This window comes from Mauremys reevesii, linkage group 11, assembly GCF_016161935.1.
Source record: "Mauremys reevesii isolate NIE-2019 linkage group 11, ASM1616193v1, whole genome shotgun sequence".
Lineage (NCBI taxonomy): Eukaryota > Metazoa > Chordata > Testudines > Geoemydidae > Mauremys > Mauremys reevesii.
In genome coordinates this window covers 50950341-50966373 of record NC_052633.1, presented here as the reverse complement: position 1 = coordinate 50966373, position 16033 = coordinate 50950341, and the positions used below count along the sequence as shown (strand labels likewise).

The window sequence follows — 16033 nt, the reverse complement described above, 5'->3', positions numbered from 1 at the left end:
CTATAAAAATTGTTCCAGCACCCCTGCATGTATGTTTGTAATATGATGTGTATTAACCCCTCTGTGCCAGCTGATGGGGATTCAATGGCATTTAAGAATCTTTTCTTCCTTAATGTAACAGAGATTTATGTCAAAAACCAGCCTAAGTGTGAAGTTAGTTCTCGACCCTTTTCTTGTCATTGCTGGTTTTCATTAACGTCTGAGGTCATGGCAAATTAACACATCTTTAGCTGTAACTTCTGACTCCAGACTCAAGGGTGTTATCAAAACAATATGCAAAAGTCTCTTGTGCTACCAAAGGAGACTGGACTCCACCTTAGGCTCTTCAAGAGTACTGGGCAGGGTAGCAGAATTTTTTCCACACTATCATTTTTTCCCCTTTTTATTACAACATAGTCCTGCTCACAAGGAGCAGCTGCTTATGCAGCACTCCCCCTGCAGCCAGTAGGGAAGACAGGCAGACAGCTATCATGCCATGAATCAGATTCTGAGGTGTGGTTAGGAGAGCTTCATTCCTCACTGTCTGAATCAAAAGCATCACTTTTTGACACCTCTAGTTTTATACTGACCCTGGGGGAGGTCCTGGTTTATCCTCAATTAAACGTATTATGTGGGATTATTTAGTCTAAATATCTAAGGCAAAGCATTAGCTGTAGTACTGCTTTTTACTAGTCAGGTCCCTGAGAAATTCCACCAGACCAGACCTTTAGAATGTTTAAATGACAATGAATAATGTATTCTGTGAGTAAAATCATCATCCACTGTTAGATTTGCTACTTAGTTTGAGCACAGGCAGGAATATATTTGAAGACAGTGAATGCTAAAGAAAAGAACAAATTTTGGCACATAAAAGTTTTCACATGTGCTTTGGTAATTATGGATACATTGAGTAGACACATCAGCAAGGGAGCCATGAAGTGAGTCAGACCAACCAACTCAGACATCACATTTAATTCTGTAACAATACTACAGAAAGTTCAATTGGAGCAGGCTTGCTGACCTCACAGGGAAACACACTATTTAAGATCAGGTTACCAGATGTGCCAACAGAATTTAGGCAGCTGCTAGCAGAGGTTACCCTGAGTGTTTTAACAGCGAGCATTTACAGTCTAATAGCTCAGACAGAAGAAATGATCGTGTTAATTTTCTTTTTTGTCTTGCTGTGGAACGAGGCTCAAAGTTGGGGATTCAAGAATGGAGTACTGCATAACTCTATTTGGTTAGGTAAGAAAAAAAATCATTAATTCATTTCATTTTCATTCATTCACTTTGCTGCAGAAAGAACCACAGTTCTTTAAAATGATATAAAAATGTACCATACATCAATAAGGGCAAAATCTTGCACTGAAATCAATAGGAATTTTACCTGAGTAATGACTACAGTTTTGACTAATTTTCTTAATGTTTTCACACTTATTTTCTAACTAAAGGCTACCCAGGAGAAGAATCCATGAATTATGTAAGTTGAATGTATTATCTGAAAGCATGAGCTGAAATAAAAACTGAGTATTAAATGACAATTCCTTTAATGAAGGAAAACTATGAAAGTGTAAATGGAAAGAGCTGTAAAAGGAGCACACTAGTTTTTACATGAACAAAACACCAACACATGGTGTCCTACATGTGAAACTAAAAAATGCCAAGCTCTCTCCACAGATATAATACTTCCTAAATTTCCAGTAAAAATTCTTGGAAAGTGTGTATTGTTTTTTTTGTTATGGCTTGCTGGCATCGTTAAGCAGCTGTGAGGAATAATTATGAAAGAATGAAGCATGTACAAATACTGTGGCAGCAGTCTCTTCTTTCATATGTAGGTGAAAGGGCTTCTTAAAATTATACATTTTCAAATGCAATGGAAAGAACAGTAATACAAAACACATTAACAGAAAGAACAACCAAGGAAATGTGTGCCCGAAATGGCTGATTTATGGAGTAATTGTTATACCCTATTTTATCTTTTACAGTACATTATGAATCTCTTAAGAGATTTCTAGCTAGTTTAATTCATGTTGTTGTTAGTGATTGCATAGTGGCCAGATTTAAGATCTGGGCCACTTTATTAGGTGCCAAACAAAAACAAGTAAAACTAGTCCCTTCCCTAAAAAAATCTTGAAAACTAAATGACAAGTGATATATGAAGTATGGATGGGGGAAGGGAAACATCATTCATTCTCTCTCTCTCTAATCTTTTCTATACAAATACATTTAAGAAAGAGCGGCTATATGCAGGACTTGGTGGGGAGGGGAAGTAGTTAAAAAAGTATTTGAAATATCACAGAGAAGGAGGGCTATGAAGGAGGAGAGAGTAGTGTCTTTATGGTCACCAAAAGGAGTGTGTGCTATGCCTAAGGGGCAACTTAACAGACATTTGTGTGAGAAGCAGTCAAGGCTGGCATTGCTGGCTGATGGGTGGTGGAGAGGTGACATGATATGACACCAGGATAAATAGGCTCAGATGGCTGTGAAGAGCCTTTAAGGTGAGGACAAAAAGCTTGGACTTGATATGGTCAGAGCAATGGACAAGGAAGCTCTTGAGTCAGGGACTGTCATTTATCATATGTTTGTACAGCACCTAGCACAATGGGGCCCAACTTGGTTGTGACCTTTATGCGCTTCCACAATATAAATGTTAAGTAATTATAACAATAATGATCTCAGCAGCTGCCTTTTGTATGGCATGAGTGGAAATGGAGTGCTTTATTCACCTCCTAGTTTTACTTCCTCTCTCTTTAAAAGGAAGAAGCAAGGTGTTAACTGGACTGAATCAGGGCAACATGGATTACTATTCTTCCCAGTATTAAACCAAAAATACTGGTGTCAGCACCACTTGCAATAAAAGGATTTATAATGATAGTAAAGATGAAAGAAAAACAATGGATCATTCAGTTACCAAACAGGAGAACCCATGCAGTACCTTAGACCATAACTTTCTAATATTTTACCCAGATGGCCTGATGTCACAGCTCCAGACCACTGCACTAAACGGCAGGTCTCCACCAACACCCAATAGTTTAATTATTGCAACAAAAATATTGCTCCTGGTGCAACCAAAACATAATTCAGTGAACTGAATTACAAATGAAGAGAAAATTGTATTAAAATGTGTGTGTGTTGTAACTTTGCCAATCATCATTAAAATGTTTCAGCTGTAATGTGAACAATAAGTAACCCCAGTCCCATCTCATACTGACTGTAGGAAAAAATACCATGTCAATAAAACAACCCAGTGATGATTTAATTAGGCCATAACACATACAGGAAAGAAAGGAACCAATCCTACTGAGATAAATTGAAGCATCTCTAAAATAGGGCATAGTCACATTTGAACTTTCCTTTGCTTCCTCTCTTCTCGCAAAGCAATATCCAAAACAGAATGAGAATTTTTTTTTAGTAAAATAATGCATCATAGCAATGACACAACTATCATGTCTTGATATCAGGACAGACTAGAAATGTACATTCCGTTCATCTTATTTCTATGCTACCCAATGTATTGTGTTCAAATTCACTAAACACTTAGTGGATACTTAGTGCAGCTGATTATATTAGCTTTATACTAACATCTTATTTATTTGACTGAACATTCTGGCATGTTCCAAAAGCAGTTATTGTAAAACTAATAAAAATATCAGAGTAACTTTGCACAAACATTTTTATTGTGTTATACAGGGCTGCATTTTGAACATGGGGGAAGGAGGGCGAGTAATACTTTGTTCTAATCAGCTTCAGATAAGGGGGAGAAGAAAATAAACTAGAGAAGTATATTTCTTTCATTTTAAAGTAAGTTCCTCATGAGCAAGTTGATTCAACCCAAAGGGGAAAAAAAAACAAATAAACACTGAACCTCAGCAAGCACTAAAGTATTTGATCCTTTTGCTTGTTATGTTTACAAGGAAATGTGTAAATAGAGAACATACTTTCAGTAATGGGGAGTTGCTCAGCTCAGCAGAAATTGTTTACAAATGAATTAAGGCGTGTAACTAAAATCCATTCCTAGGGCAAGGATCAGTAAACTGAAACTATGGAGATTAGACATTAGATGAATTTGTGAAACTGATTAACCAAACTATCAAGGGCCAGTGAACTGGTAGGTTGTGGCTTTAGAGGGAATATATGGGTAGTGAGTTGTTCTGCAAAACTCAAATGATAAATCTGAAACACCAAGGCCCTGATTCTGAGCTGCTCCAGTCCTGAAGCACATATTGGGACTTCATGCCACCCTTACACCTCAAGGATTGTAGGGCTACTGGGGGCCAGTTTGGCTAGAGCAATCGTGGGGACTGCTGTAACTTCCACACTGGAAGCAACAGATTCCAAGAGACTATCAACAACCCAGAATAGTGGAATACCGAGCGCTCCGGTCGTGCAAACTCCAGCAGGCCATCACCAAGGTGCAGCGTAAGGAGGGGGAAGTAAGTGGGTGGGGGGATTGGGATGTTTGATAGCCCCATTTCCCTGTTGCAGTGGCATAAAGGGATCAAAACACAGCCCAGAATAAGGGCCCATGTGAACATATTTCACAGTCTTATCTAGCTGTGATTTTTTGAGGGGGGAATAAATCTGTGAAACTAAAAATTCTTTTTATCTGTCACATTTTCTGGCTTCACTAAAAAGCACTGAACTCCTACAGAAAGTTATAATAAGATCTCTGTTCCCTAATATTCTATATTTTATTTTGTCCTTATTCGCACACTGAATATCACTGAAATCAAAGTGGAGTGTTGCCTCACTAAGGACCGCTGTATTTGGTCTGAGGAGAGAACAAAACTGGCCATTAAGGTTTGTGGATTAGCAGCAAAAATGCTAGATTCCTGGGCAGAAGAGAAGTGTCTGCTCCTGGCTTCCTTCTTCATCTTCATACCTAATATAAGGACATAATGTGAAATATTAATGTGCACTAATGTATTACTATATTTCTTTAAACTGACCACTTATAACAAAGTTAAAAATTTACATCTTCTGCTTCCCTTTCAATTTAAATTTACTCCATTTTATCACTCATTTTAGTGGAACTTCCTTCATTGGTTCAAATCTAGCAGTCCTTAACCTTGTGCACAGAGGACCCCTTCCATTCAGATCTCACCTGCTGCTATGGAGGTGGGTTTGGGGGAAGGTCAATTGCCTTTGCAGCAGCAGCAGCATCCTCCATCCCTTAACTCAAAGGAGAGCTATAGAGGGCCAGTGGTGGAAGAACTATACATTGTTAACTCAACAGGCTGTGGTATGCTCCAAAGGGCAGTGGTGGATAGAGGAATCCCAGCGAGAATGGTCCCAGTGTACAATGCCTCAAATACAGAGGAAAATTATTACATATGCTGCGTACTACAGAGGGTTCTTATGGGGCCGGCTGTTGCCTAGCCAGTAGCAACCCTTTAAGACCTCTCCAGAGGCAAGCATAAAGAGTTCTACACTAAGCAGGTCTCTGGGCTGTTTAGAACCCTTTACTACTGTCAAGGAAGAGTTCTCAGCTAGGCACCCAGGAAGAATATATTTTTCTCAGCCAGCCCTCTCCCTCTGCAGAGGATAGCCTTTGTGGCTGCTATAATCAGCTCCAGCTGGAGTGCTTCCTGCTCTCTAGTGCCAGCATTAAACCACTCACTTGGGCAGAGCCACCCGGGGGGGCAATTTGCCCCAGGCCCCGCAGGGGCCCCCATGAGAGTTTTTCAGGGTCCTTCACTCGCTCCAGGGCCCCGGAAAACTTTCGCAGGGCCGGGGCCCCCGGAGCTGCTGAATTACCACCGAAGCGGGACCTGCCGCCGAAGTGCCGGGTCTTCGGCAGTAATTTGGCAGCGGGGAGCCCCCGCCGCGGGTCTTCGGGGCACTTCAGCGGTGGGTCCCAGAGCGGAAGGACCCCCCCGCCGCCGAAGACCCCAGGCCCCTGAGTCCTCTGGGCGGCCCTGCATTTGGGATGTATAAACTGCATCAGATGTGTGTTTTGTATGTACAAATAGAACCTGATTCAGCCTTAACTATAGAGACATGAAGGTGCCTCAATAAGTGTGTGTGTGCATATATGTATATCTATCATGTATCCTCACTCCTTTTACCGTCTGAGTCTTTGATCTGTGGAGATCAGCCAGACAATCATTTCACCTCAAGGTGTAGCTTCAAGAAGGTTGGGTCCAAAGGGAAAAATTTGCTTTCCCAAGGAGGGGAAACAATTCCTTCCTAGGAAACTTCCTGAAAAAGCTCAGTCTTGTCTGGCATATTGTTCAAAAGAGTCCTCTGTAGCTCATAACACTTCCCAGGGTTTACATTAGTCATGTCTCCCTTTAAAAAGTTGCATATAATAACACATACATATTTGCCTTTTTCATAGAATGAACTCCTAACATACTTAAATTTAATTCAATAAAGTTTAACTTAATTCTGTTTGGTTTGTCTAGGACATGGCAGGACATTGCCATATCTGTCACAATTATATCCAAAAGTATATTGTGATACCAGTCAGGAAAGGTCACCTCTTAGCTTAAGTGGGATATCCCACACTCAGTGTTTCTGACAAGAGTTCACCATTGCTAGAGCTGCTGCTTTCTAAGTAGTAGTTCTGGGAATCATTTCAGAAGTACGTTGACTCGATGTGGTTCAAAAAGCCTCCCCTCCCGCAGGACTCTAAAATACCCCTGTGTTGGGAGGGACACAAATTTCCTGAAGCTTTCTAAATAACATCAAGTTCAGTTGAATATCTTGTTTATGTTCTCACCTGGGCAATAGCCCAAGCTGCAGTTCCTGATCAACTGTTGGCAGCAATGAGGTCTGATATCATACGGGAAGGGAGGCCAGTTGGGATATATTCTGTATTCCTACAAAATACTAAAACTCTTAATTGCTTTCATCCCACAGAGCGAGCAGCTGGAGTGTACCACAGGGAGGCCCGGTCTGGAAAATATCAGCTCACCTATGCAGAAGCTAAAGCAGTGTGTGAATATGAAGGAGGACAACTAGCCACATACCAGCAGCTGGAGGCAGCAAGAAAAATAGGTATGAAAGAAAATGTGCATTTGAATGTGCAGTCACTTGGATCTGACATCACACATTCAGTGTTGCCAACACCTGTGTTATTGCAAGTGTCATGAATTTGGGGGTGGCTCGTGCAATCTTGTTAGAAAGCACAGGCAGCTCAGGAATTTTGCTTGAACTATATGCAGTTTCCCCCCTTGATTGCCAGAGGCTGCTATGTGACTTTTACTGCAGATAGTTGTAGCAGCTGCTTGCAGTGCTAGAGTGACTCTTTGTGCTTTGTGTGGGATGGAGCCCGAGAGCGGGTGCAGCACAATGGAGCAGCCTATTCCTTGAGCTTGGGAGCAGCAGCCTCACCCTCAATCTCCTCACCATTAACTTTACGCGAAGGGGGTGCTATTGCAGATAGAAGCTCTGGACATTCCCCTTCACTGCATTTTCTTTAAAAAATGATCAGTGCCTCAGGAACTTCTTCTAGAATGTCTTCTTCTAAAATTTTCATTTAATTAATCAAAACACTTGTTTTTATAGTGTTTTATCCAAGACATCTTGCAAAATTTGCTACATATATACTGACAACAAATAGTCCAGCAGAAAGAGTTCAATGTGATGACAAGTGTTTGGAATGAAGAGCTGAATGAGTGCAGACTCCATTGAAGGTGTTATCTTGCTCCGAGTGAATGTTATTGGAAAAAATCCTCCATTGTGAGGAATATGTAAGCATCACTGTTGAATCAAAACCTGGCAGTAGGCACGAGCGAACATTAATAATAGGGTACATTTTGTTGTTTGTGACTATTTCACAACTTAAAAGCCACCACAAAAGAAGTGTTCTGGTTTTTTACTTTGAAAATTTGGTAAGCTTATGAAAGAGCTGTTTTGTACTAAGAGTGAATAATTTTGAATGTTTTGATTATTGTTTTTAAACACTCAGCCATAACATTGTATTGACAGGTTGTTTTTTAATTCAATAAGCATTTCTGTTGCCTTAGCTTATGCTATGTATACACCTTTTTATCCACCCAAAGAGCCCAGTCCTGAAAACCCTTATTCACATGAGTAATTACTGAGTGAGGTTGTAGGATTAGGGACTAAAAAGGAAACAAAGCAATCAATGTATTATATTTACATGACTAATCTGACATCTAATTTGAATACAATGGTCGGTAATGTATTTTCTAGGATGGGGAGCTTTACTGTCCATCTGCATCTGATTTTTATTTTTCACTGAGAAAAACATTTATTGTGGAGGAGAAGTGATTTTTTACTCTGCATTCAAAATTATCCATGCAAAAGACAGCAATTGCCTCAGTACTATGATATGATGTGCATTAAGCTAATTATACTTAAACTAGATTTTGGCAATGAGAAAAAATATTGTTAGTTTGAATGAGGCAATAATTTTTATAATGTTTCTTGCTTGAAGTGAGTTTTCAAAACAGCTATGATACTTTCCTTCTGTTACAGGTTTCCATGTGTGTGCAGCTGGTTGGATGGCTAAGGGCAGAGTTGGTTATCCCATAGTGAAAGCTGGATCCAGCTGTGGCTTTGGAAAAACTGGCATTGTTGATTATGGGATTCGCCTCAACAGAAGTGAGAGATGGGATGTCTATTGCTACAACCCTCATGGTGTGTCTAAAAAAAATCCAATGTTGCTTAATTACATGCCTTTTTACTAAGTAAAATAAATGTTTAAGGTTAATAATAGACTGACTGCTAGCTAGTGAATCAGTAATGTGGCTAATGTTTCTAATGTAAAATTTTCCAATTTGGGTGTGTACATTTATGTGCCTAAATTTATTATTAGGCCATGGGTGATTAGCAGCTACTTTTATTTAGATGGCTAACATTAGGCCACCTATGTTTGAATATTTTGGTCTATGTGTTTATAAAAGTAATGTTAAAGGGAAAATTTAAAATCATATATTATAAACATATTTCACCTCTGTTATTAGGTAACATCATTAAAATTAAAAGAATGTTAAAGATCTCAATTATAGTAATTAATAAATTAATTATTCTGTTTTCCTTTTACATTTCTCTCAGCTTGCACAAACTAAAATCAATTAAATCAGTTTTATTTTGTGGTTGCACACACTGCAGCGGAGTATTTATTTGTTTTAAAATGATGGTTTTCATGGGAGTATGAAAAAAAAATCCAAAGGAAAATTTCTATTTGTCTTCTATTTGTAAAAGCTTGTTACTGCTACAGTTTGGCCCAAAATTGAGTTGTGATTATCCCTTTAATAAGCATCCCCTTTAATTGTCTGACACTTGGAACGAAGTTTAGCTATACTTAAAAGCAGATTAAAAATAAGGATGGGCATTTTGATTTACATGTAAGGATTTGAAGAATGTGTATGTATCATTAACATGGATGCCCAACAGTACTATGACAAGGTGGAGGGACAATATCAATTCCCCAGTGATCAGAAGGTTAACTTCAGTGGAGCTGATTTACACCAGCTGAGGTTCTGGCCTATGGATTTTAAGGCCAGAAGGGACCATTCTGATCATCTGGCTGACCTCCGACTTAATACAAATCATAGATTTGGGTTTGAAGTCCAAATTAGGGAGTTTCTGTCTGTTTGGTGATCTTAGTCTTTTGTTATAAATACACAATCTTGAAGGAAAATATGTCTCTGATTGCAATTGCTTTTTTTCCTGCATGTTAGCTCTCAAATACCACAAAGAGATGCCATTTAGATGTTTTCCAAATACATTCTTTGGGCGGTGGACAGCATGATTAACCAGAGCTATTTACACTTAGAGGTTGATTTGGGTCCCTCCCATTGTGAATAAATTTCTTAATACTTGATGGAGAATATTGTTCAGATTTGAGAAGATTTGCCTGTCTTCATGGGGAAAGGGCAGCATCCCGAGGCGAGGACGCTAAGTTGTCTCTAATTGAATGTATTAACAATGTTGGCAGTACATTGTGCAACAGCTTGTGTTTGGGATGCAAGTCCTTCCTGACCAAGTACCTGTGCTGAAGAGTTTACAATCAAAATAGACAATGTACAAACTGAGGGCAAGTCTACATTAGAGGCTACATTGCTGCAGCTGCACCACATCTGGTGAAGACTCGCTATTCCGATGGGAGAGCACTCTTCTGTCAATATAATTACTCCACCTTCACGAGACGCGGAAAAGCTATGTTGGCGGGAGAGCATCTCCCATTGACATAACGCCAGTGTGGACAGAGCTTAAGTCGACATAATTTATGTCACGCATGGGGGTGTCCTTTTCACACCCCTGAGAAGATGTAAGTTACATCAACTTAAGCGGTAGTGTAGACCAGCCCCGAGTGCTTGGTCCTCCAGGCTTGTGAGCTGTTGAGAGTCCTCAACTTCCACTGAAGCTAATGGGAACAGGTGCTCAACATCTTGAATGGTAAAGCCCAATGGAAGGGGGAATAGGACACAACAATAAAAAAGCAGCCTAACTGAATGGGGATGAGGGCTAGAGTTTATGAACATTTTGGATGGGGAGTATTTTAAGGAAGGACTTGAAGGAAGAGAGACCAGGTTGGAAGTGGGGTGATTTATAAGTGCAGTTGTGAGGCCTATAGATGGACTTAGCTTGACATCCCAATTTTCTTTATACAGAGCACCTAGCATCTGATCTGAAGCCTACTGAAGTCAATGAGAGCACTTCCACTGACTTCAATAGACTTTGGATTAGGCCCCTAGTTGCCAACATATCAACTCCATATGTACTATATTCTCTATATGTGTGCTACCATGGGTACTAGTTCAGAATGATGGGGTTATAGAATATATGAACAGCACTCAAGAGTTTTGCTGCTGTTATACTGGGTTGGTTCTGTATAAGATTCAGTCAGAAGAGCATGACAAATCAAAACACATTTAAAGTCTATTTTTATTTTTCTCTTAGCAAAAGAATGTGGTGGAATCTTCACAGATGCAAAGCACATCTTTAAGTCACCAGGCTACCCAAACGAGTATGAAAATAAACTAATATGCTACTGGCACATTAGGCTAAAGTATGGACAACGGATTCATCTACAGTTCCTGGATTTTGATATTGAAGATGACACTGCTTGCATGGCTGATTTCTTAGAAGTCTATGATAGCTATGATGATATCACTGGCTTTGTGGGCAGGTAAAAATAATTTCCACATCTTTATACATCTATTCAAGCTATATAGTTAAAATGTTCACGGTATAATATTTAATTGACAGTACACTCAGAAAAAGATCATGTTGACCACGTTGCATTTACAGAGGTGCTTCCTACATCGCTCCTGCATCTAATATGTTCTTGAATATACACAATGATGTTGCCTAAACCCTCTCCTCTGGCACTACTAGTAAAGGCAACCTGCAAAGATTTTTTTTTAAATTAGGGTTTTGCCATTTTTTTTGCTTCTTTATGAAATATAAAGAAAGCCTGCAAGATTTTCTCAACAACTGCTTATTGTTACCTTAAAAATACAAGTATGGTCATCCATCCCTGGTTTTGGTGGAAGAGCTCTTGGAAGTCTCAGATCACAATTAGTGTTTGCTCTAACCTTAATTGAAGGGATGTGGGAGCGGGGGTTGAGTTATTAGCAAAAAATAGCTTTAACCCAAAATGTTGTTCTTTACTGAAGCGAAATAAATATTAACAAAAACAAAACAAAAACGACCCAGTAACCCAAGGAGTTTTTAAAGAGACTGACAATCTGAAACATTGCTTTCCCACTTACTTGCTCAATTTTTTTACTCTCTTTGCTCTTGTGATGTTGTCATTTCACTGGTTCCCTCGCAATCATAGTTTTCCAGCTTAGAACATGTGAATTTCTAATGTAAAAAACCAGAGAAGAAAAAAAAACCCTTAAAATTCTCACTGCTTTTCATGCCTCCTTTGTACATCATCAAGAAGCAAAGAAAGTACACAATCCCCTTTTTCTTTTTCCCTTGACAAGTCCCTTTTAATACATTTTCCTGATGTCTAGCATAAGGTTGTCCTCCCTCAGCTTCAGGTCATTGTTCCTTATGAAAATGAATAGCTCTTTGCCTTCTATTATTTCATTTACTTTCTTCAATTATTGCAAATTTTGCTTCCTGCATCTTCTGCTTTCTCTCCTCCCTCACTCTCATTTGTGAAATAGTGCAGATAAAAGTACTTAAGCCAATGATATAATTGTATGTTACAATAGACCCCAAAGAACAACTTAGAACTATGGACTATAACAGAAAGGGGGACTCCATCCTTTTCTGTTAAGGTATCATTGTGGCATGTATGTTATTGCATATTTACACATTTAGTCATGAACCATTTACAATCTTTTTTCAGGTACTGTGGAGATGAACTTCCAGATGATATCATCAGCACAGGTAATATTGTATGTACTGCTCATAGACAAAAATATCAACCTACTGGGCCAGGGGCTCTGATATTCAAAGATTAAATGCCCATTTCATGGCTAATATGTCATAAGCCACCATGCAAACCTTCTAGCATATACTTTAGTCAACACTTTTGCTTAAAAATAAGTGTAAAGGAAGAGACATCCTGGAGAAGTCTAGTTAAACAAAGAATTAGAGACCAATCCTGTAGGCTTTACTCAGGCGAAATTCCCTTTTCCATCAAAGTAACTTCATTGATTTGGGAGTTTACATAGCATGTCTGTATCAACGGCCTAGTCCTACAAGCCCTACCCACATACATAATATCGAGTCAATAAGTATTCCCGTTACTCAGGAGTCAGGATTGCAAGACTCATATTAGAGAGAATATGTCTAAAAATGTCTCTGGCATTGGGGAATACATTGTATCTTTGGGTTTTTAACATAGACCCCAACTTCCTCAGTTCCCAGGGGGTGTTTGACCCCTGCTCTGCTCCAGACTCCACCCACACTCCACCCCTTTCCCCAACCCCCATCTAGCGCCGCCTCTTCCTAAATAACTTTGAGGATTTGGGCCAATGTGCTTATTTATCATATCTAATTTAAGAGTGTCCCTTCCTTATATTAAACTGGTCCTACCCATAGAAAGCAATGCTGATCCAACTCCTGAAGGTCTTACTCAGTATTTACTCAAGCAAAACTCTTACTGATATTGGTGGGTGAATCTTGAGCTCCTTGCTTAGTTTTCAATGAGATACACCAATATTGATTTCAATGTTGTCTGAATAAGAAGTGAGTAAGAATCTTAGGATTTAGATCCAAGATTTTTGGGGAAATACTTCAATAGCTCTTGGGGAGGGAGGAGTGAAGAGAAAAATTCCAAAGCAGCACTTTTTATTCAATAGCAAAGAAGTAACTTTTTTCCCCTCTCTCTTGCCCTAGGAAATCTCATGACCTTAAAGTTTTTGTCAGATGCCTCAGTGACAGCAGGTGGTTTTCAAATTAAATACGTTGCTGTAGACCCACCTTCAAAACCTAATGATGAGAAAAATGCAACTTCCCAAGGAAACACAAACTTCTTGTCTGGAAAATTTGGCATTATGTGAACAGACAGATCAACATCACAGAAAATGCAGTTGGAATATAGTTATTAAGTAGAAGTACCACTTGAGATACCTGTTTTGTCCAATAAGTTATAGCTATCATACTATATTTGGGATAGCCAGCAGCCACAGTCGCTTTTCATCTTATCCTTCTGACTTTTATAATTTCTGCTTTATGTAACTTTTCTTAATAAAGAATACTGGGAAATAAATTAGGAAACTGTGCTTAAATGATAGACAATTGTTTTCTAGATCACAAGGAGTCAGTGAAACTAAGAACATAAGAACGGACATACTGAGTGAGACCAATGGTCCATCTAGTACAAACAGTGTCCAATGCCAGGTGTTTCAGAGGTAATGAACAGAACAGGTAATCATCAAGTGATCCATCCCCAGTCATCCACTCCCAGCTTCTGGCAAACAGATGCTAGGGACACTCAGAGCATGGGGTTGCTTGCATCCCTGACCATATTGACTAATAGCCATTGATGGACCTATCCTCCATGAACTTGTCTGAACTAAACCGAAGGATTCACTGTTACCATAGATTTACCAACTAATTGTTTTTCTACACTAGCCACTCTTTTTCTCTCACCCCTTGCACCATTTCAGCTGAAGTTTTGGGGGCCTGATATTTCAATCCTTCTCTCCTCATTTTACCCATTCCTGTATATTTATTGCTGTCCGAATTCTTTCCCTATTCTTGCTTCCTTTCTTGCTGCTCTCTCTATATATTTTTAAGCTAATTCACTTCCAATGCCTTTCAAGTAAGTCTTGCCTCATGATAGTTTACTTCAAAGTGCAAATTCATCTTGAGAGTTGGTCTGTGATATATCCCTGACAAACCCATATGTAATGGGCTTCTAGAGCCAGAAGATAATAAAGCTGCATGAAAAGCACTGAATCTGTAATTGCACTGCCCTTGTGATTTTATCGTGTTCTGGATTATAAATTATTTAACAGATTTGTAAGGTGTTTGTCTTCCTTACCCAGTGCAGAGTTATTCAAGCCTTTTCTGTTCTCAAACCACATTTATTAAAGGGCAAAAAGATGAAAGATTCTCTGTTTATGAGAAACTGAAGCACCAAAAGGAATTGTCCATCAACTATCAGCAAACCCTTTTTCAACCTGTCAACAGGCTTCATCTTGTTCACACCAGTTCTAAGACTGCATTATGCTGAATTGATAGACGTATCCATTCTTGATATCAGTTTATATCTGTTTGTTAACCCCCTGACCCCAAAATATCATTAAATCTACCTCTGTTTTAATCATGTCCAGGGTTTCCAATCTGTGCTGTTTATTTTTTCTGATACTTTTAGGTATTTTTATTGAATTTTGTGTTAATAATTAGGGACAGCTGGCTCATTTGATAGTAGTGTGTGTGTGTGAGTGTACGTATGTATGTATGTGTATATATATAAATCAGAAATTAGTCCAATCCAGGGCCCATTGAAGTTGCCTATAATCTTTCCACTGACTTCTTCAGTAGGTGTTAGAGCAGATGGCAAAGTACTTTGTTCCTTGGAAAAGTTCCCACCTAGAATGGGAGACCTTTAGGGCTAATCAGCCCTCTCACCAAACAATTTTCAACACTCCAGCTAACAGTTCCTGGGTACTTTCAGTGTACTTTAGTTTGGGGGATTTGTTAGTTTTAACTTTAAGATGAAGCCAAAAACATACTACAAGTAAATAAGTGTAGAGACAGCATCCACCAGAAAGGACCATTTTCATTGCCAGCATGTAACATGAGAGTTACAGAAACAGCTCTGTTTTTCAACTGTTCCAAAACCACTGTATGCTGGCAGCCATTACAAAATCCAGTTATCCTCTAGTTTTGTAATCCATAAATGTTCCTTTTCCAGCTGCCAAAATGGCTATATCATAAATAGCTCTTTTCCTTTGGGAATCTGGATTCTCTAAAGCTAATATAATATATAGTAGTATTAACTGTGTAAGTAAGCTAAAATAAATTAAAGCCAAGTGGCCTTTTCTCATCACCACCACTCTTCAAAAGTTACGTAATTTTCTGGCTCTTATTTCCTGGGGGTTCCTTCATCTCTACGTCATACATCATTCCTTTGTCATTCTCAGACATGCACCTATATGTTTCTAAAACACCTCAAAAAATGGACTAGGATGCAATATGGACCCTGTTATCAGAAGAGTTCCTGATGCTTTGAACATTTCTGATACAAATCAGTAGCAGTGGGAGTGACTCAGAAATGAAGTAACCCAGAAAATACAACATCTGAAATCCCCTAAAGAGAACAGAACACTACATATAAAATTATAATTTACATAAAAAAATTTCATAACTCTGTTGAGCAATAATACAACTATTCCAGCATCTCATTCCAAATTATTTTACTATGAGCATCACATTAGTACTGGTGGAGAATAAGTTTCATATAACTATACTTAATTGAATCAAGATGCACTTATTAGGAACTAAATCAAATTTAAATAAATAATATTTCTAAATCCTGCCCTCTGGTGGACTGAATGAGGCCACAGACATGTTCCTATAATTACATGTTCTTTATTTTGCTAAACTCAGCAGTAGTAGTTGATCACAAACTAAAAGTGTTAAGTGGGTCTGTTAACATTTTATT

General features: G+C 38.8%; 1 protein-coding gene across 1 annotated transcript; it reads left to right on the top strand.

Annotated features, from left to right (window-relative positions):
- Positions 1-506: 506 nt before the first annotated feature.
- On the top strand, positions 507-13816 carry TNFAIP6 (TNF alpha induced protein 6). The gene is made up of 6 exons (XM_039495007.1): positions 507-1224; positions 6844-6981; positions 8428-8589; positions 10858-11086; positions 12263-12303; positions 13258-13816. The coding sequence occupies exons 1-6, from the start codon at positions 1131-1133 to the stop codon at positions 13419-13421; spliced, it is 828 nt and encodes a 275-aa protein (XP_039350941.1). The 5' UTR covers positions 507-1130; the 3' UTR covers positions 13422-13816.
- Positions 13817-16033: the final 2217 nt, after the last annotated feature.